We start from the raw sequence: 21,843 nt of genomic DNA, 5'->3' as shown, positions 1-21,843 counted from the left end.
TGTTCTTGAAAGATGAAAATACAAAATTTAGTCCTTGAAAGGATAATAAGTGTGACAAATATATCCGGCCGTTAACTTTCATTCGTCATCATTAATAAAATAACTTACATGGTACGAAGAGACAAATGTGTCACTGAAATGATTGTGAACGTGGATTGTCAGCATAGGGGTATATTTGTCATAATATTTTTTTGATTTTTCGTCTTCCCACTCCACTGACAAATGTGTCCCTAAAAGATGAAAATATAAAATTTAATCCCTGAAAATATAAAAAGTGCGACGAATATATCCGAACGAATTGTATAGGAGAGAAGTTAAGAAAAAATGGATTAAAAAAATAGTAAAATACACCTTAAGATTTGAACTTCTATCTATTTAATCGTTTATCAAATTGTTAATTAGTCTTTTAATTAACCAATATAACTACTTATTTTCTAAAATAAAATAAATTTCTTTAATTTTATGAGATAAAAAAATTGAGTTACTATTTAAAAAAATAAAAACCTTTTATTTTCGTAGTATGTCAAATGGAATGCAAAGTCGTTGCAGCCCCTAAATCAGCGAGAGATACTATTCTACGTTCCAAAGGCAAATAATAAATCTCTGTATTAGTTTTTATTTTTTTATTTTTTTAAAGTTAACCTCTATATTAGTTTGAGCATTATTGTATTTTTTATTTAAATTTATTTGGGTTCTTTAGTTTTTAGTAATTGTTTTCATTTCATTCATATTATGTATAATAAGTGTTGTCTCAAGTAGAAACACATAAGGTTTATTCAAGGGATTCTTTCATATTTGAGGTATATATATACATTTTATTAATTAAGAAAAAAGACTTATAATTTCACATTAGCTTTATCTAGTTTAAATTTTGTGAGACTTTTTTTTTAAAAAAAAAGTGATTAAGTTCTTAAGTTCTTTTTTTAAAATAAATAAATAAATAAATTTGGTCTCGCAGTTGATTGTGTTTTTTATTCAAAACTATCTGACATATTATTTTCTATCTAAATATAAGAGTACTTAAGTTGAAATTGGGATATGGAATAATTTTAAAGATTAAAAGTGAGAAATTTAGTAGAAATTTGATAAAATTATAAGATATAAGATAAAGTTCTTTTTAACAACAAAGATTAAGTTTTGGCAAGAAAATCAAAAAAATAAAAATATATATATTAAAAGGCAATTTAAAAAATATATTGCATAAGTACTAAACGAATAGGATCAGAAAATTACAAATACATAATAATAATAATAATAATAATAATAATAATAATAATAATAATAATAATAATAATAATCACAATCTATTATTAACGTCTGGATATATTTGTTGCACTTTTCATATTTTCATGAACTAAATTTTGCATTTTCATTTTTTCAGGAATGAAATTGTGAGCGAGGTGAGAAGACGAAAAGTAAAAAAAAAATATTATAACAAATATACTCCTATGCTGAAAGTGACAAAGTTGTCTCTCCATACCACGTAAGTTATTTTATTAACGGTGACAGACGGAAGTTAACAGCAGAATATATTTGTCACATTTTTTACATTTTTAGGTACTAAATTTTATATTTTCATCTTTCAGAGACGCATTTGTCAGCGAATTACATAGTGAGAGATAAAAGTGACTATTTTCCCTAATTATATTAATTGAATGCTTTTTATATGGAAAGTTGAATTGGTCCCAAAATGAACCCATGTTGGATATAGCTAGTCCATTTCTACTTAAAACACTTTTGAAGGATCGAAGCACCACAGCCACAATGAAAAGGAGAAAAGAAGCAAAAATGAATTAAATTTTAATTATGATTTTAATTGAATGCTCTAATGTGGAAATTTGAACTCATGTTGGATATACTTTGTTCATTTCTTGTTAAGTGAGTGTGACTCTATGAGAGGGAGCAGCCAAGCAAAGAATGACATGATTTTGGGTCCTATAATTATGGACTTTGAACCTAGGAATCTGCACTTACCGTTTCTGTTTCTGGTATATATAGAGTGGTCCTTGACATCCTTATTTACACTTCCTCTCAATCATTCAATATGTACCATTTATAGGAGGGAAATTTTGTAAACCTGTGCTCATTATCTTTTCAACCCTCATTTTTTATTGAGAATTTTCAATCCTCATTTTAGTAATTAGATAACAACCTCTCCATCTCCTTTAACGTGCATACTTTTTAGGTAATATTCAAATAGATATCAAGCAGGTTAAAATTTGTGATGGACTCTTCTAAATATTATTTTTTAAAAATTAATTGGATCCCTAAGACACTAACTATAGGTGGTCTAAGATCCGAAAAAAAGTGTTTTGATTAAGATTCAATTATAACTCAAAACACCTAGTGGTGAAGGAATACGGATAAATGCGTGAATATTTAGGTATGATCCTGGTTACTGTCATTGTACAAAAAAAAAAATCAATTATTATAAAATTTAAACTAGTGACCTATTTGATTTTTCAAAAAAGCATGTGAACCAATATAGTAATTTAAGCATAACTTTATGGATAATGATTTGGATGGTCCTTCACTAACCGGTTTTCTAACAGAGAAATGGATGTACTTCGGATGGGGGTTGATGAAACAATTGTTGGTTCTGCTCATTTAGATGTGAGACTAGATTAAAAAAAAGAGTCATTTCTTCTTAGAGATTATGCTTCATGACATCATAATTTTGACAATGACAATAAATTTACACAACAATAGTTTGTCTTATGACCCTCCTCTTTTGAGTCAAAATATATAGCGGATTAACTATCAGAGATTCAGAATTAGTTTAAAACGAGGACTTGCATTTATCATTTGTCAAATAGTATAACTACACAAAATACTACAACATTGGTCATACAATTCGTTGCAAGCCAAGCCTGATTGAATTCAACATCGGAATAATGTCTTATGACAAGATATCTTGTTGAATCATTACAAGGTAGGGGAAATGATATAGTTCTACTTTTATTGCCAGATTCAGTTGTGTTGTCTTTGGGCTATTCATTTACTTGTTTTATTTTTTTATAGAAAAAAGTTCAAGGGATGGCACTGTTTTATCATCAGTACTTGTTTATAAAGGATTTATTTATTCAAGAAGAGTTTCAGGCTTTCACCACTGGTTTGATGTTTATAAGGGATGCTTTAAGAAAGAAAAAAAAACCTGCATTTTCAGTTTTCACTTTTAAGATATGAAAATTGTAGAAGAACGATTGGTTAATTCAACAATCTTGCATTTCACACGAACAAAGCACGACTAAAAATAAAAATGTTAATTTTAGTTTCTAAATGTCAATCTGGATCATATACATCCCTAGTGATGATTTTTTTTCATTCTCTTGCTAGAGGCACTTGGACATTAAAAATCTCAGATATCCAAAAGAGGAAAACAAGAGGCATTTTTTTTGTGAAAGGACAAGAAAACTCTTGCTAATATAGTGGTCGATTACAAGTGAAATTCACTACCTGTCGGTAGCCAGTTTCTTTGAACTTGCTTCTACAATTACCCTCACCCTAAAAATTACATAACAATATACAACAATTCATAAATATAAAACCATAAATGATTGATGGTACTGCTGAATGCATGCATACTTACAACCAACAACTTAATCACATGACAAATTTGACACCTTTTTTTTTTTTGCTATCATGCAAAATAGTACCCCCACACACAATACAGAAAGACAAGAGTACCTAGAAGAGAAACAGCAGTCAGCATACAGCATCACATCATTACACATGAAACATTTTGGTCCAAGCCTTGAGAAAGTTACTATAAGATCTCCCTAGACATGATCAAATTTGTTTGTAGCTGTCCAGGTGATGATTCCTTCCATTCATGAAACCAAATTAGGCCTTCACCTACCATTGAGATTGCTAAACTGAGCAAACATTGCAGTTCCAGAATGGTCATCAATAGAATTCACTTCTGATGAAGCATTATTCGCTGCTTCCGGACGTGCAGGCACAGCCGGAGCTGCCGGGCGATCATCGGAAGGAGTAGGAGGTGTTGGTGAAGTAGGAACAGCTGCTGATGCTGACTTGGACTCATCCTCAGGCTTTCCTTGTGTGAAGGCCTCTTGAAGCTGCAAAGCATACTCCAAGTTCCACAAAACATCCCCCATTGAAGGCCTATCCACACCATGATCAGCCAAACACTTCTCAGCAGCCTCAGCAAACTTCTTCATGGATTCAGGATTGATGCAACCAACTAAGAGAGGGTCAATGATCTTGTCAAGAAGGCCCTTCCTCTTCCATTGCATCGCCCAATCGGCCAAGTTAACTTGTTCACGGGGCAACTGAGGGTTGATGGCTGGTCTTGCACACAGTGCCTCAAGCAGAACCACCCCAAATGAGTACACATCAGACTTTTCAGTCAGTTGCTGCCTCCTGAAGTACTCAGGGTCAAGATAACCAAAGCTACCCTTGACAGCAGTGCTAACATGACCCTGCCCCATTGGCGCGTCCTTTGAAAGACCAAAATCAGAAACCTTGGCCGTGAAATTCTCATCAAGCAAAATGTTAGTGGTCTTGACATCACGGTGAATTATGCCTTGAGCTGTTCCGGTGTGAAGGTAGTGAAGTCCGCGGGCCGATCCAATGCAGATATCTAGCCTTTGCTTCCATGAGAGAGCAGGCAAGTTCTTTCCATAAAGATGGTCTCTGAAGTGACCATTAGGCATGTACTCATAAACCAAGATCATCTCATCATTCTCATCACAGTATCCAATCAAGGACACCAAGTGCCTGTGCCTTAGCTTTGAAAGCATTTGGATTTCTGTTTGGAACTCTGTGATGCCTTGTTCTGATTGAGGGTTTCCTCTCTTCACTGCCACTTGAGTCCCCTCATCAATCACACCCAAATACACATTCCCAAATCCACCAACACCAATTATGTTCTTGGAGTCAAAGTTCTTGGTTGCTTCCTGAAGTTCCGCGAAGGAGAAGTACCGGCCTAATCCCATCGACGAGGAGAAGAAGTTGCTCTTTCCCATTGAGTTCTTGCTCATGAAGCTGGTGTCACCGGCGTGCAGAGGAAGCAACCATGAAGAGAAACTATTCCTCTTTTGCCAGTCTTGAGGCCTCTTGTGCCACTTGATCACCATGGCACCAAGACCCACAAATGCTCCAAACATCATGGCAAATCCAACCGCTGCCACCGTGCCGCGGTTAGAACCACTAACACTTCTTCCATCAACACCAAATTCCCCATCCAAACTGTTGACAGAGTTGCTCATCTTCAAGACCTCTATGCCATTCATAATTGCATTGGCATTTCCACCATCAGCATTTGCTGGACCAACCTGAACCGTTAGCCCCTCAGACATCAATGTTGCATTCACCACAATGTCTTTGTAGTATGGTGTTGACAAGGCACCAGTGATGGCTGATAAATCCAAGTTATTGATTGCCACTTTCCCATTAACATAAACATTGAAGTAGAGCTCATTGAGGCCTTTGCTAACAATGTCACAGAAGTGCAGCCTAACAAGGTAGCCAAAAGAGGTGTCCACATCAAATTTCCATGACACATTGAAATTTGGCTGATTGACACCAGCATCACCCATCTCAGTGGCAGAGGCATACACAGTTTGTGGTGCAATCATGGGAGAGATGGAAGGATTGTCTTGAGGGAACTTAACAGCAGAGGTTGCCACCGAGGCACTCTTGGCCAAGTTCTTGTTTGTGAGGAAATGCTCATCAGATTCCCAAGTCCTTCCAAGGGTGTCATTTGATGAGGTGATCAGAGGCCCTCCATTGTTCACCCTGTAAACAGGCTGGAAGCCATAAGTGGTCAGGCCTCCGATCTCGCCAACGGGGAAAAGGCCGGCTCCGGTGTCGAATATCAGGTTATCAGGAGCTGAGACAACCTCTATGGCATTGATGAATGCAGCTGAATTCTTCAAGGGAATGAAGGACATGGTCAATTGTGGCTCAGTTGCATTGATTAGGTACTCCTTCATGATTGGCTTGTCAGTGTTGTTCACATTGAAGCTGTGGAGGAGCACATAGGTGTCTGTGTAGACAGAAAAAGTTGCCTTCTGAAGATCAAAGATGTTGTTCTTGATGGGGTAGAAGTGAAGCCGGATCCAATGGAAACCTGGTTGAACCAAATGGAAGGAGTACTTGGCTTCCTGAATGAAGATCCTTGCATTTGAGTAAACAGGTGAAGGCAAATTCACATCATTTGCTGAGACTTTGTACTCATCATTGGCTTGCAAGAAGGATCTGGATTGAGGGTCTGATTTGAAATGTCTTCCATCAGGGAGAGTGGCTGTGTTTTCAGCACCACAATCAATGAGGAAATTGTCTTTTGGTTGGAAAGATGCTAAAGGAAGGCCTAATGAAGGAGAAAACAAGGCCAAGAGAATGACCAGGAGGATGGGCATCATCAAAGATGATGACTTGAAGGATGATAGAAAAGGTGGTGTCAATAAGGTGTTTTTGTTTTTTTCTATCTTCCCCATACCTCCTGGGGGTGAGGATGAGGAGGACTTTTCAATTTATTTTAGAATGGTAGACAAGTAGTAACAAGAAGAGCCTGAAATGGGATGTCCTTGGATCCCTATAAGGAATTTCTCTCTCTCTCTCTCTAACACCTTCAATCTTTGAAGGGATCACACTTTGAGTTCCCTATAATTAGCCAGAGAATGTGGCTTTGGACAATCTCTCGTACGTTGCATGTTGTTTTGTCTTTATTTAGCATTTGCCAAAGGAGAATAAAACCAAACGGTTGGTCTGAACTAGTCAAAGATTGTTGCACTAAATTTTGGAGCATGTTCTGATCCTCAATGCTATAGGTATACATTCACAAAGATAACTAATTAAACTTCTCTGTTGCCATTTGATACATCATCGTCAACAGAATGACTAACCATAACAAAAGGCCTGTTTTTACTATGTGGGGTTAGTTAAATTAAAACGTCTCGATCTATATTATTTGATATTTTATATATGATTATGTATAACAAACACCATCATCAATAGAAAAGAATTTGTTAAGTAATAATGTATATTTCATTAGCTATAATAATATCACTTAACTAATAATATGACACTCTTATGTCATTACTTAATAATTTTTATTAATGCCAACTAATGTCGAAAACTATAATCAAACATAAAAAATATCAGATAATAAAATAAATAAATAAAATAGTTTAGATAGTAAAATTAAAATGAAATATTTTACAAATATGAAAAAAATATTTAAGTCTTTGAAAAATGAAAATTATAAATTTAAACTATATATTAGATGATATATAAATAATTAAGATTTAAAAAATAAATATACATGACTTTTTAAAATGATTATATAACTTTTTTTTACAGAGATTATATAATGTATAGTTCATATTTATAATTCTTATTTTCCCAATAATTATTTATTTATTTATTATGACATGTTCTAGGATAAGTGCCTATGAGTTCATTGACAATTTTATCTATTAATTATTTTTTGTTTGGCGAAGATTGACTTGCTGGGCTGTAAATTTATATTCCATGATCCTATATATCTTATTATGTGACTGCACGTTGAGAACATGTCAAGCATGTATGGAGATGAATTGTGTCCTGGACCACGAAAAGAGTTTTTCGAGTAAAATTACTGGACGTAGAATAACAAAGTCAACTAGAATAAATAGGTTTTGGGATCAATTCTACCGTCAAAAAGACAAATAAATTTTGCACGAGACAAAAGTTTTGTGCAACTCATTAGTTATATTATTTTAAATTCAAAGATTAAGATTTTCCCTTTTTTTGTTTATTTCTTTTCTACTGTGTCACTATGTCACTATGTCCCCATCTCCTCCATCTACCATCAGGAACCTACTTATGTTGATACCATCACAACCACCATGATGATATCATCAAAGGAAGTCAACTTTGGCAACAAAACCATCAAAAATAACTATTTCTTCTAATTAAGTCAATGACGACAACACAATCACTGTGATAACGATAACGACTAATGGTGAATGGTGGCAACACCATCTCGATTGCCCTTCCTTTTTTAGTTCTGGAAATCATAAATCACCTTCCCTTTCTCAAATCGAAAAAAAAAAAAGAAAGAAAAATACAACCTTTCTCATATCCTCCGAGAAAAACCACTATCATCTAAAGTAAGAACATACAACAAAGCAAAGTCAAATTCAAGAAACATATCCAAGTAAATAGAAAAAAGCCAAACACGAACCTCCAACCCTTCCACCTTATCAAGATGTTTAATTGAAGAGAAATAAAATAAGAAGATATTAATGTAAATAGGTGAGAAATAATACAATAATAGTTCCAACATTTTTAAAATTATTCCACCTTATCTTTTTTTAAATGTCCTGACTTTTTTTGCATCCATCCTAAATTATTTCATCCACCATAATGAAAGAGACAATTAAATTTATATGAAAATAAAAAAAAATTAAACGTTAATCATACAATTACATTTGATTGTCAAGATTTAATACTATGTATCCGTTTAAAGAAGTTGTGTTTTAATCTTGATTATTCATATGATAAAATTAATGATTAATATTTATTCTTCTTATAATGCAATTTAATATATTTTTCTTCTCTGGTTTGATATTATGACTAACATTTTTTGGATAATCAAAACAACTTAAAAAAAAAATCGTGTTTTACACTTTAAATTCATATTCCATGATTATTAAACTCTTTTTCTCTAGTACAATATTTCTATAAGCTTCTTTTTAACTTCTTTTTTCAATTTGACCAGTTAATATCATGGAAATTACATAAAAAAACATGGTAGAAAATGATCGCATGATGAGTTATTTTAAGAATTTTTATTTTCCTTACTAATATTTTTTATTTAGATCTTAATTTGGTTCCCTCAATTTTTTGCCCAAGCATCGCCACCGATGATCGATATCAAATTCTTAAGGTTATCATATCCTTTTATTTAATTGGTGACTTAATTATTAGTTACATATGTATTTTATAAGTTACCATTTATTCTATAAGAAGCATAGAAAAAAGCCATGTATTCCATAAGTTACCAAAGAAAAATATAAACGTAGAGAAAAGAGAGAAATAAAAAGAAACTAATATAGTTACCTGTCTCCATCTATTCTCTACCGTAGAGCATTAAGAGTGTGTAGTAATATAGAGAAAACAAAACTTTTTCTATCAATTATTTTATAAATTTTGCCATCCAAAACTTTTTTTTTTCTAAATTTTATCATTCATATTTTTAATTTTACCAGCACTAGCGCTGAAGTATAAAAAAAATTTAAAGAAAAAACAAAATAATGCTATTTTTGTCACCAACATTAACTTGATGGTAAAACACTTGAAACTTGAATTATACTATTTACAAAATAAAATAAGAAAATATGGATGATAAAATTAAAATAAAAAACTTGGAATAAAAATTGGATGGTAAAAGTTTTGAAAAAAAATAGATAGTAAAATTCGTAAACCTACAACAAATATAGAAAATATAAAATGATTTTTATATATATATATATATATATATATATATATATATATAAATGGTACATTTCGTATATATATTTTAATGACATAGTAATGCATGCACTAACATAACAAAAGTTAGTATTGATCACAATTACAAGATAATACTATTCCAACAATTCTCTCTTTCTCGTAAGATTTTTTTTTTCTTTATCCATCTTTCTAAATAAAATAATATTTGCATTGATAATCTTAAAGAATTTTTAAAATCACTCAATCAAAAAAAATCTATATATGTGACCAATTTATTAAATTTATAATAATTAAGTATCTTAAAAATTATAATAAGAGTAATTTTTTAATTATTTGTTAGCATAAATTTCTTTATATTTATAATACACAAAAATCAAGCACATCTTTCTAATACATCATTGATGTTATGTATTTCACATTTCTCTCTACTCTGTCTCTTTATTGCAAAAGATATTTCTGGAAAATTTTGTGAGCATAATAACGTTTCTCTTATTGATATATGCTTTGAAACTCTCAAAAACCATCTATGCCATGACATAGATAAACATACAAAATAAACAAAGCTTAAATTCATGAATAATTCACTGACTTATACTTATTGGAATTTTTCTTTAATCTTGTCTATTATACTCTTCTTCTCATGGTCAGTGGTTGTGGTTGGGTGGTGATTAGCACCACTATCTGTGGTAGTAGCAGAAGTAACTGTTGTGGTGTGTGCATGCTCCTTTCCCTCTCCTTCTTCTCCTCCTGGCAACTTCTCTTCTATTTTATCCTTCAGTCCCTTCTTGCTCCTCCCTCCATGCTCTTCATCCTCAGACTGTATTTGCACATCAATTGAAGCAAAATCGAGTAAGATATATCATCATTTATGCAACTGTTTAATTGTATTTGTGTGTATATATAGTGTAATTGTGGCGTTTATGTTAGACAAGAACATAGTAAGCAATCATGTGCATTCTTTAATGATAAAATCTCATACAAACTTAGCATACTTTCAGAATTCTTAACATCTGAGACATAATTAATTGGAAGAATTAATAATAGTTAATAGATTATTGTAAGTTTTTTTAATGCATGTTTTTAACATTATTGTTGGTGAAATTGTATACCGCATATGTATATAGTTATTCTAGTTGATATAAGAAAATGAAGAAACATCACTCTGAATCCGGATTATATATGTATATAATATAATGACAAATTTAAATTTGTATCTTGCATTATTATTTTAGCTCCTAATAACAAGAAATTTAAATAAGTGTCTAAATTTCGTTAGAATTTCATTTAAGTCTTTGAATTTTTATTTTATTTTAGTCTCTAAAATTATGATATTATTATTACTTAAAAGAAAAAAAAAAGTGAATTGCTGCAACTTAAACGAAACTTAACAAAATTCTTAGACTTTTGAGTTTGCTTTTTTTTATTTTAAGAACTAATATAAAATAGGATACAAATTTAAAAACTAAATTGACCATTTAGTCTAGAATTAACTATATATAATCATACGATTAAACATAAAAATCTTGTATATTATCAATTAGTAAAAAAAAAAATTGAGGATACGTACAGAGCTAGAGCTTGAGCTCTTGGAGTGAGGAAGCTCTTGTGGTGTGTCATTCTCTTGCAAACATTTGTGTGCAGTGGTTGCCACACCGGTGAGGTGCACCGGTTTGCCTTTCTCGTCCGTTAACCAAACCGGATTCCCATATGCATCTGTGAGTTCAACTGGGTTCCCATGCTCATCTCGCAGTTCAACTTGTGCCATCTTCAAACTTTATTAGGTACCTAAATAATTAATATTGCATAACCTTATTATATATAGCATGTTGGACCAGTTTAACTCTCTTAAGAAATATAGCTAAGTCTTCCCTTGGCGGTGGCCGGAGATTTGCATGCAGCTACACACGTGCCTTAAGCCTTAAGAGTAATACATAGAGAGACTTACTGACACTTGTAATCGTGTGAGGGAATTGAAGCCAAGTGTCACCTCGTTCGGCAAATTATGAGGTGATTTATGACGTTTTTGCTGAATTAAAAACAACTATATTTCAAAAGTTATTTTTCAAATTGGTCTGCATTATAAACACGTGTCTGTTTTACATAAACCGATTTCATAACATATTAATTAAGATAAAATTGTAAATTTGGTTCTTTTATTTATCTTACAATTTGATTTTGATCCCTTATAATTTAATTCATGAATTTAGTTTTCTAATTTTTTACAATCTTGATATTTCAATCCACAATCCCGAAATTCGACATTAACTTTTAATTGCTCACCTTGACCCTCACATATTATATTTTTATTGGACGTTGATCACCACGTGTGACAATTTTATTGGAGGTTGATGTTAATTAAGTGTACGAAATTAACATCCAATAAACGTGTAATACGTAATGATCAACGTTTAATAAAAGCACAACACATAACGATCAACGTTGATAATTAACTAACAGTCAACGTTCAATTTTGGAATTGGGGAACTGAAATAATTAGAGTGTGTTTGGATTGCATTTTCATTTCTTGTTTTCATTTTCTTAAAACTTTTTCATTTTCAAAAGATTAGAATTCTGAAAACATGTTTGGTTTGACTTCTTGTTTTCTACTTTTAAGAAATAAAAACACTGAAAATGTATTTTCAATAGAAAATAAATTTTTAGATTTGTTTAAAATTACATTCTTTGTCACCGCGTTTTCATTTTACCCAAAATGAAGTTTCGATTTCAACTGAAAATAAAATTTTATTGTTTTCAACTTTTGGTTCGTTTGAGAAAATATTTTCACTGAAAATGAAAACAAAAATCCAACTAAATATATTTTCATCACCATTTTCTATTTCTAGTAAAAAAAATGAAAACAGAAAATAATCAAACCAAACACACCCTTAGATTGCAAAAAAATGAGAGATTAAATTCGTGAATTAAATTATAGGAGACTAAATTTACAATTCTAAGACAAATAGAGAGATCAAATTTATAGTTTTAGCTATTAATTAATTATTCTTTAGGCTAAAATATTAATATAATATTTTGTCACTTGTGTAAATTTAGGGATTTTCAATATTGAGCTTGATTGTGGGGTTTATTGAGTAAATTAATCAATTAGAAAGTGTAAGAGATTATTATTGATGTATTTATTGTGAGTTTGGATGTTAAGGTAGCCATTAATGGCTTTGGGAACTCGAATTTGCAAAATTTTCAAAGTGCAAAATTGCACCAGCTCACTAAGCCAACTACCGACCGTGTTGGTTAAGAGAGCATACATCTAGAGATGTTTCGAACCAGCTAGCTAAGCCACCAGCACCTTTGGCTAAGCAACACATTCATATGTTTTGGGTTTGTACCCAGCAACAATTTGTGGCTAAGCGAGGCATCAGTCTGTCTAAGCCAGATTATGCTAAAACCTTATGTTTGTTTAGTTGTCTTCCCTCCTTGTTTTCTTTTGATATTTGTATTGCTTGGTGATTATGAGTAAGGTTATTTTCATGAGGGTATCATGATTTCACATTTAAAGGAGGATTATTCTTTGGTTTGAAGTAATACTATGAAAAGAGGAAATGTAGATACTTATGGATTCTATAAATGTTTAAATAAATATAATAAATTTATCTATTATGAGAGAATGTCTTTATTGTTGAGTTTGATGCTTTAAATTTTGTTGAGAACATTATTTCTTATTGAGATGTATATGTTTTTCTGAGGTATTATACTTTGCTGAGATTATTAGACTTTGCTGAGGTGATTTTATAGTTGATGGGGTTATTATGTTGTGGTTGAGATGTTTACTTTTAATGAGGTGAATGCTTTATTGGCCTACCAACAATGCTCTCCCCTGTTTAATATCGAATGAAATTTCATAATAATAGGCATTGCCTAACTAAAATTTCTTTTAGAGGTAATATACATAAATAATGTAAATTATAAATGGATACATTATCATTTCACACATATATTATGTTGACCAAGTCTAACTCACTAAAGTTAGCTAATAATGGAAGTTTGAATAATTTGCACATGAAAATTAAAGTTCAACTCTTGTCATTGTCATTGTAAAAACTTTGTAATTTAAGACTACGCAAACTTTTATTGGATCAAAATAAATATCTTACGTCAAATTATTAATATATTAGTAAGCATTCATATTTATATTAAATTAAATGGTTTTTTATTTTTGTAAATTAAGACTACACAAACTTTTATCAATTAATATTTGTTAATGGCTATTTTTGTCTAAAACCATATCAATTAATATTTTTCTTAATGAGTGTATCTCATCTCAAACATCTATTTGAAAAACGAATTATGATAATTTAGGGTTGGTTTGGTACCGATGAAGAGGAGAGAAGGGACGAGGATTGGCGATGATTTTGAGAAGCGTGCACGATTTGGTCGCACACGAGAGGATGAAATTTTTTAAAGATCTGATAGGTCCCATGGCAAAAATTATCCACACTAATTTGAGAAGATTGGGGAAGGATTTGAGCATAAATTGACATCTTGTTTCTGTTTTGTTATTGGAGTTTGTCACATCGTCTCTTTCTCACGTTTTATGATATAATACTATTATAGTAATGATAAATAATTATAATAATAAATATTAGTATTAAAAATAATAATAATATTTTATCATTAATAATAACAATAAATAACATTAATAATAAAAATATATTATAATATTATTAATAATAATATTTTTAATTTAATATTAATTTCTCTTCTCTTATTTTCTTATTTATCAAATCACTTTAATTTAAATATTATTTTTTTCATGTTTACTCTGTTTCTCTTCAACTAAATCAACATCATTTTCATTCTATTTCTTATATATTTCTCTTTTTTTCTCCTCTTTTATTCTCTTCTCATCCTTTTTCACAACCAAACAATCCGTTAAATCTCCGTGTGAATCAACATATGCCTTTTTTGTTGCCCAATAATTAGTAGGAAGGATTTATTAATAAATGCTATCTTTAAGTGATGTCAAGTCATGATTCGTGAGGGCATATTAGTAGAAATTAATGGAGATTAGAAACAAAATACTAACTGAAACGTGCACGCAAGTCTTTATAGTCACGAGTAATATCAATGTACGTGTATTTTTCGACTTCGAAGACTTTTGGTGATGTGATTCAACGTGCAGTCAACAAGCAACATAAAACAGGGTGCGTGCAACCCATGTTTGTAATAGCTTATTATAATTTAATCTTGCTACCAACACGACCAGAAAGGCAAAAGCATTGATTTAACGTAAGGTTCTTGTGAGGCTGCTTTTTCACTAAAAACAACTAAGAAAAATGATGGGTGGATAACAAACATAGAGATAAAAAGAAAAAATTAAGGATGATAGGTAATGTGACGTGGTGAGAAGAAACAAATATAAACAAATGATGTGATGTTATCGAATCTTGATCAGATCGGAATCGAGTTCACAGAATTCACCTTATCAAAATTTCAAACTAGATAGAGGCATAAATTAATCCATCCCAACAAGTCCCATGTACACCCCTACTTCCAAGTTCCAAAGATATATATATAGAGAGAGAGAGAGACAAAGTTACAAGTATAATAAGTATAAGTAATATGATATAATAAGAAGAATCAAGTAGAACGAAATGATAGACACGATAGACATTAGTAAAATGTTTTAAGTGACAGGGTGTTAATATATCATTACTTAACAACAAATTTGTGTCAACCAAACTAATTGGTATTGCCTTGCAATCTGAAGACCATTGCCCAACACCAGAAACTCCCAAGGGCTTATGGCACTTATACTGCATTACATATCAGTAGAACAAGGGCCAACAGAACATCTTTTGGATATATGAATGAATTATATCCATATGCAATAAACTAATCAATCTGTACAAAATAACAAAACCCTTGGTCTATAAACACTATCTTTGTCTTCCTATATTTATCTTCTGTATCTTTTCATTTTCTTCTTTACAGAGTAATTCCAGCTTCTAAACCTTTAGAAATCACGTATTAGTTTATACAGATCATAAATCAAAGCTTGAAGAATGACATCTTGCCCTTTCCTCAGTCATTTTATGCGAGGTTACAGAGAAATTCAACAACGGAACCTGTTTTAAAGAAGGAAAAATAAACGAAAATTAAGTCCAAAATAACTGCTTAATTTTTCAAACATTTGAAATTTGGAGTTAAATTCTATTGCCCTGTTTTGAAAACATATACAAAAAGTATGAAACTAAATACACTATTGAAATCTTTCTCTAACTTATGCTAGTCCCACATGAAATAACTAAAAAGAAAGAGGTAAAGTCCCTCATCCTATGCAAATCACACATCGAATACAAAGGGTGAAAGGGTAAAGCTCTTAGATATAAATTGGAGCCAAACCATTCTTGCATCACATACTCCTACTTTTCCCACATGGGACAAATTAATAGGAGAAAGTCTGAGTTTCAAAAATAAATCAATTAGAATTAGAAACCAATGAAGAAAAATGCTATTGATAAACTGGATTACTGGAGAGAGCGAAACAATGAAGAAAATGGAACTTACCTCTCAACAACCCCAAAGCAGCTTATTCCTTGCTAGATTTTGCCCAAAAGAAGCCCTTCTTCCGGGTTGGCTGATTATCCAGCATGGATTTGGAACTCCTTGAGCCAAATGAGAAGTGTCTCCTCAGAAAAGGTTTCCCATTAGATCTTCTCCCACTGGAACTAGAATCGATTCTAGGACCTTTACCATGACGCCCTTTTTCTCTAAAATGTTCATAGACAATGGAATCATCATCAATATCACGGTCCACAATTCGGTTCTTTGATTTCTTATTTTTAGCCTTCAAATCCATTTCAGCTTTCAGAGCTTTTTCAGACAACTTAAGTGTATATTTCTCACCAAAAGTGCAAACTGGGCAAGGTGGATCATACTTGTTGACTTCAGATGTCAAACTCTCCAAGCATTCAGCATGATAAACATGTCCACAGATAAGGACAGAAACTACAGAAAGGTCATTACTTGCAATTATCTTTTGGGTGCCCCAGGAAGACTTCTCAGTTAAAAGTTTTGAGCAAACACCACAAGTTTGCAAATCAACTGAACAGTTTGAAAACTGACTACTGGATCTAACCAGCCTTTCACAATTAAAACCAAACGACTCACTGTCAAATGACCATCTTTCTTTCAGGGAAGTGCTTGTCAGCTCAGAAAAGCCAGGCCTAGACCAATTATCCAAAGACCCACCATGGGAGTGCGTACCAGATTCTTTGCTCCATGAAGGAAACACTGGCCTCTCTTCAGATGAATAAAAGTTGCTAGAAGTCTTAAATCCCAATATTCGGCTATCAGAAACTTGCCGCGATAGTTGCTGTCCTGTGGAATGGCAGGGCCACCTTGATGGTGTTGAGCTGGATGGAAGTGGGTGACTTTGGGATGGCAGAGGAGATACTGACAAAGAAGTAGAAGGTAATGAATGTGGAAGTTTTGCGGGATATGGGCATGATACGGTTGATGATTCTGCCAACTCCTTCACCTACAGAGAGATTCACAAGTAGGAAGTGTGTCCAAGACATCAGATATGAACTACAAACAAAAACATAAATAACAGCATATTCCTTTATTATTACAATCTCACCTGTTCTATGCTCACATTTGAGGAGATATTCCTTGAAATAGTTTGATCTGATATAAACATAAACAAACATGTCAGATCTATAAATCATCCAATTGAGCAAATAATTAATCTACCAATGGATTAACTAAAACAGGATACACAACATATTTTTTAGAGCAGGAGCAAGACAAATAAAGACATCTTAACACTACATATTTATAGCCTAGCCTCATGTAGACACACAAGTCCACAAGCTTTTATTTTTATTTCAAAAAGGCCCTAGTACACAATAGTTTCTCAAGTACAGAGACTAATCTAAGGCTGTGTTTACAAGGGAATTTTACAGGATCACGGCTTACAAAATTTTCTGTTCATTTAGTTAAACATGTACCAGACTGTGATGAACTAGATAGAAATTTATTAAAATCCATTTGTGCACAATTAACACAAACAAATATATTAGGTTATCAAATTCAAAACATCAACAGTCAGTCAAAATAAATCTATTTGAATGAAGAGAGAAAGTCTATGCTTCTCAGTCATATCAAGTATGCAACACATCCTTTTGGCAACAAGAAAGACCATTCCACATGAAATTAAGCCTGTCTAAGAAAGACCATCCCACATGAAATTAAGCCTGTCTACTAACTGGGAAACTGTCACACGCCAACACCCCATGTCTGACCCAAAAAAAAAGTCTTCCATTTCTAGATAAATTGAATGACACTTTTCAACTCGCCATCTTCATTTTCCATTCTTTTTTGCTTTGTTTTGTACATAGTAACAGTAGTATAATCAACATTGATTTATGCTGTGAAGTTTCCTACTCCTAACTGTTCATTTTTCTTTTATTTTATTGTCCCATCGTGTTAAAAATGATTAATCTAATTCCTCTACATTTGCTTGTGTGATGGTATGGTATAAAAAGCTAAACCTGTTCTGTTTATTGAATTAACATTTTAACCATATTCACTGCTAATTTTTTATATTTTCTTGTGTCTATGATAGTTTATGAGAAAGAAACATAAGAGAGAATACATCACCATGTTTCCAACTTTAATGTACAGCAATGACACTATTTTTTATCTTTCACATAGACTTGGAATCTGTGTGATTGTATGGTACATTCTATTTAATAGGGTTCCCATTTACCTCATCAAATATTAAATGGTGAGAGAAAGAAATGACTAATAAAAACTTCAATTCTAAAAACTCCAACTCAAGTAGGTGCATGAATTATGATTAAAAAAATCAGAGTTGATTTGATGAATATTACCAGAAGATGAATTTATCACGTTTCTAGCAGTTCCTTCAGAGATTGGGGATTTTTGCAATCTATTATTCCTTTGAATTTGATAATTCTGCAATGGGCTTCCATCCTCCGATACATACGAGGATTCATTTTTGTTCTCAAATCCATCATTCCCGCTAATACTGTTAGAAAACCAAGTTACAGCAGTATCTTCACCAGCTACACGCCCTCGATGATCCCAGCGGAAGTTCCATGTTGGAGAATGTCGAATATTCCGATGCAAGATTTCACTGGGTGATGCACTTTGTATAGTTTTATCTTTGGCAGCAACACAACAAACAGCACCCATTCTGATATAGAAACAATATTCAGCTGCTTACATCAACAGAACAACACCAATAGCACCCTCACCAACCAGGACCAGTTAACACAGCTCTATCCCTATAAGAATGAAGAAAAAAACTATATAATCAATTGCAATGATCCATCAGGTGACAGTCAAACGAATAATCAGGAAAAAAGGAAATCACAATCATCACTCAAACAGTATTCTTGCTTTAAGTTAAGCATAATTCCACTGAAAATTAAAAACTGGACAGAAAAAGTCAAGATAAAATAAAAAAGAGCTCAGTAACAAAAGATATGGATAAAAAAGTTGAGGAAAATAATTGCAGAGATACTAGTTAATATAGTTCATCTAATGATCCAAAATCCTCATAACTTCCTTTTTTCTGAAATATGTTATTCTTCCGTGTATAACGGCAAAAACTCCAGCGAAAAATCTGGCAAAAACTCCAGCAAAAGGCAAAAACACCCAGAAAACCTTATCATCAAAATCTGTAAAAAGAAACACATCCCAAAACCTTCATCCAAATCTTAAGCCAAACCGACTCTAACTTATAAAACAACTATAAAAGCAATCAAAATCAAAATAGAGCATTGGCAGTGGAATTAACACCATACAAAAGAGTTCATTGAGCACAGACATAACACAACAGCGTCTGTGTAACACCACACTTCATCAACACACATCATAAAATACAAACATTCCACTCTCACCTTACTTATTGGTGTTACAACCTCAAATCACCAGAAAAAGAAAACTCTCCTAAGAACACAAAACAGAATGAACCAAACAGAAACAATTAAAAAAATAAAAATAAAAAGAGTTCCGCAAACGCCCCAAATATAGAAGAAAAAAAACAACTCCACACTCACTCTCACACACTCAAAAAGTCAGAACGATCCGAAATCAGTACAGAAAAAACGGAATTCACAGTCAAAACTCAAAAAACATCAATTTCCCATAACAGTTACAACAATTATCGCATTAATTAAATTATATATACAGAATAGTAATTCACAGTCAAAACTCAAAATAAACCAAATTCCCATAACACTCACAACAAATATAAAAACAAGAATTCACAGTCATAAATCAAAAAACACCAAATTTCCTTAACACTAACAACAAATATGACATTAATTAAAATAAATATTAACAAATTAATACTATAAAAGTGTGTGTGTGTGTGTGTAAACCGAAATTTTGAGTCAGAACTCAAAAAAACACCAAATTGCAATAACACTAACAACAAATAATGTATTAATTAAAATAAATAATAATAAAATTGACAGAAAAATAAATAAAAAAAAGTTAATGCCAAATATATAATGAATGTTTCGAAGAGAGAGAGAGAGAATAAGAGAGAGCGATTACGAGTTGGAAGCGTAGCTTTAACGGGAGCAAGGTAAAGAGAGGAGCATGAGCATCTCTTTAAAATGGAATTTCTAGAGAGAGAAAGAGAGAGTTTTGTAGAGAGAGAGAGAGTATTTTGCAGAGAGAGAGAAAGGGGAAGGACTATGGAGAGTGAAGAGAAAGGAAGAGAAGAAGAGGAAGGGGAGCGGCGCCGTCAATTTTGACGGCGTTAGAAGGGCTGCGTCACTGACTTCGGCTTTTCTTATGGTTGCTGGTGCATGTGACGGCGTTAGGTGATTACGTGGTTTACTTTCGCAGAGTTTTATTTCATTATTATAATGCCACGTTAGATTGAACTACTTTTCGGTTCTTTTCTTTTCTTTATATAGAAAGTTATTTTAATTTTTCTGTATAAACAATTTTTTATTTTTATATATATAAGTCACTTTTATTTCTCAATTTCTGATTTTTAAAAAAATTCTTAATTTCTAACCCATAAAATTTTTTAATGGGCCTCACTTCACTTGTAAGTATTTTTGAAAAAATTATTAGTTAATTTATATGAATTGTACTTACCTAAATTCAGAGTTAGCACATGTCAGGATGAATGTGGTTATAGTAAGCTCTAGGACTTCTCACAAGATGTGAACGAATATGTTGAGAGTTCAATCAAACTTGATACTTATAGGAGTGGAGTGCGGGTATTTGTTATTGTTATAGTTTTTACAAATAATTCCTAACTTGTAGATAATATTAGAGATAAAGTTTATAGATAAAAGCTAGAAGATGAGTCTACCTTGTAGATAATGTGTGATTTTGTAAATAATTAGATAAGAATATTCAAATGTCAATAGGTTAGAGATAACCTGTTAGTTAGGAAGCCGACTCCTAAGGATCGAGTGTCCATGCTTCTGTTGCGAGACTGACATAGAAGGATTGACACGTGTCTTAGAGTGTCATGTAGGGTGTCATGTGTATTTTGTGGGCCTTGAACAACACATGAATTATTAATAATGTATACTATTATTTAATTAAAATTATTATAAATTTGATTTTATAAGTAAATATTATTATTAGGTCAAATGATTTATTTGGTCCTTTATCTTATTTTTTTGGTTTATTTTGGTCATTTATTTTTTTAGAAAATTCTTTTTGATAATTTATTTTTTTAAATTGGTTCAAAATGATACTTCCGTCGATTTGAAGCTAACATTGTTAACGATATTCAAACACTGTCGGCTAAAAGCTGTCACAAAATGAAAAAAAAATTCTTAATCCCCAAATTATTCTAGCTCATCCCTTTTCCTTAAAACTGTTGATCTTCCCTCAAATGCCAAAACTTTTGGCATCTAATCCCTCCTGATTAACTTCCTTCCCTCCCAGCATCAAATTCATCCTCATTGTCTCGCTCTCCAACCTTTCCCAATTAAATTCCTTCTATACTACAAATCTCAAAAGGCAATGAGAGAGACATCGATTCTACTCGTTATAGACTTGAATGGACGTGATTTCCCATTTACCCTCATTGTCATTGTGTGTAGTGTCCTTCACATCACGCACGACAATAAAATTATTGATTTTTTTTTGGATCACCAAATCCACCATGTCGTTCACTCGAATTCAATTATGATTTATGATTTGCATGTTTAGTTGTGGGATTTTCGATCAAAAGAGAATTATGATTATGAACAATGAAACTAATTTATGAGGAGCATGTTCCGATTGCTTCTTTTCATTTTTTTTTTCATTTTGTGGCGATTTTTAGGCATTTATTTGAATAGTGTTAACTTCAAATTGACGAAATGACTATTTTGATCCTTTTAAAATGATAAAGTACTAAAATGAATTTTC

General features: G+C 32.1%; 3 protein-coding genes across 3 annotated transcripts; all 3 read right to left on the bottom strand.

The window, feature by feature from the left end:
• Nucleotides 1-3,511: 3,511 nt before the first annotated feature.
• On the bottom strand, nt 3,512-6,638 carry LOC114375189 (probable receptor-like protein kinase At4g39110). The gene has a single exon (XM_028332956.1). The coding sequence runs from the start codon at nt 6,459-6,461 to the stop codon at nt 3,852-3,854; it is 2,610 nt and encodes an 869-aa protein (XP_028188757.1). The 5' UTR covers nt 6,462-6,638; the 3' UTR covers nt 3,512-3,851.
• A 3,261-nt stretch (nt 6,639-9,899) lies between these two features.
• LOC114375765 (late embryogenesis abundant protein-like) lies at nt 9,900-11,288 on the bottom strand. The gene is made up of 2 exons (XM_028333618.1): nt 11,030-11,288; nt 9,900-10,279 (listed from the first exon to the last, which is right to left on the bottom strand). The coding sequence occupies exons 1-2, from the start codon at nt 11,225-11,227 to the stop codon at nt 10,058-10,060; spliced, it is 420 nt and encodes a 139-aa protein (XP_028189419.1). The 5' UTR covers nt 11,228-11,288; the 3' UTR covers nt 9,900-10,057.
• Nucleotides 11,289-15,062: 3,774 nt separating this feature from the next.
• On the bottom strand, nt 15,063-20,250 carry LOC114376725. Its single transcript, XM_028334968.1, has 5 exons — nt 20,014-20,250; nt 18,318-18,734; nt 17,063-17,109; nt 15,988-16,960; nt 15,063-15,545 (listed from the first exon to the last, which is right to left on the bottom strand). The coding sequence occupies exons 2-4, from the start codon at nt 18,640-18,642 to the stop codon at nt 16,010-16,012; spliced, it is 1,323 nt and encodes a 440-aa protein (XP_028190769.1). The 5' UTR covers nt 18,643-18,734; nt 20,014-20,250; the 3' UTR covers nt 15,063-15,545; nt 15,988-16,009.
• Nucleotides 20,251-21,843: the final 1,593 nt, after the last annotated feature.

The sequence above is a fragment of the Glycine soja genome, chromosome 11, assembly GCF_004193775.1.
Source record: "Glycine soja cultivar W05 chromosome 11, ASM419377v2, whole genome shotgun sequence".
NCBI classification, from domain to species: domain Eukaryota; kingdom Viridiplantae; phylum Streptophyta; class Magnoliopsida; order Fabales; family Fabaceae; genus Glycine; species Glycine soja.
This window is presented reverse-complemented; position numbering and strand designations above follow the sequence as displayed.

Excerpts from the sequence above, each read along its gene's own strand:
- LOC114375189 (XM_028332956.1), bottom strand. The coding sequence starts at position 6,461 with ATGGGGAAGATAGAAAAAAACAAAAACACCTTATTGACACCACCTTTT.
- LOC114375765 (XM_028333618.1), bottom strand. The coding sequence starts at position 11,227 with ATGGCACAAGTTGAACTGCGAGATGAGCATGGGAACCCAGTTGAACTC. Across the intron at positions 10,280-11,029 it reads AGAGCTCAAGCTCTAGCTCT|TCTGAGGATGAAGAGCATGG; the intron begins GTACGTATCCTC and ends GTGCAAATACAG.
- LOC114376725 (XM_028334968.1), bottom strand. The coding sequence starts at position 18,642 with ATGGGTGCTGTTTGTTGTGTTGCTGCCAAAGATAAAACTATACAAAGT. Across the intron at positions 17,110-18,317 it reads CGTGATAAATTCATCTTCTG|ATCAAACTATTTCAAGGAAT; the intron begins GTAATATTCATC and ends TGTTTATATCAG. Across the intron at positions 16,961-17,062 it reads CAAATGTGAGCATAGAACAG|GTGAAGGAGTTGGCAGAATC; the intron begins GTGAGATTGTAA and ends ATCTCTCTGTAG.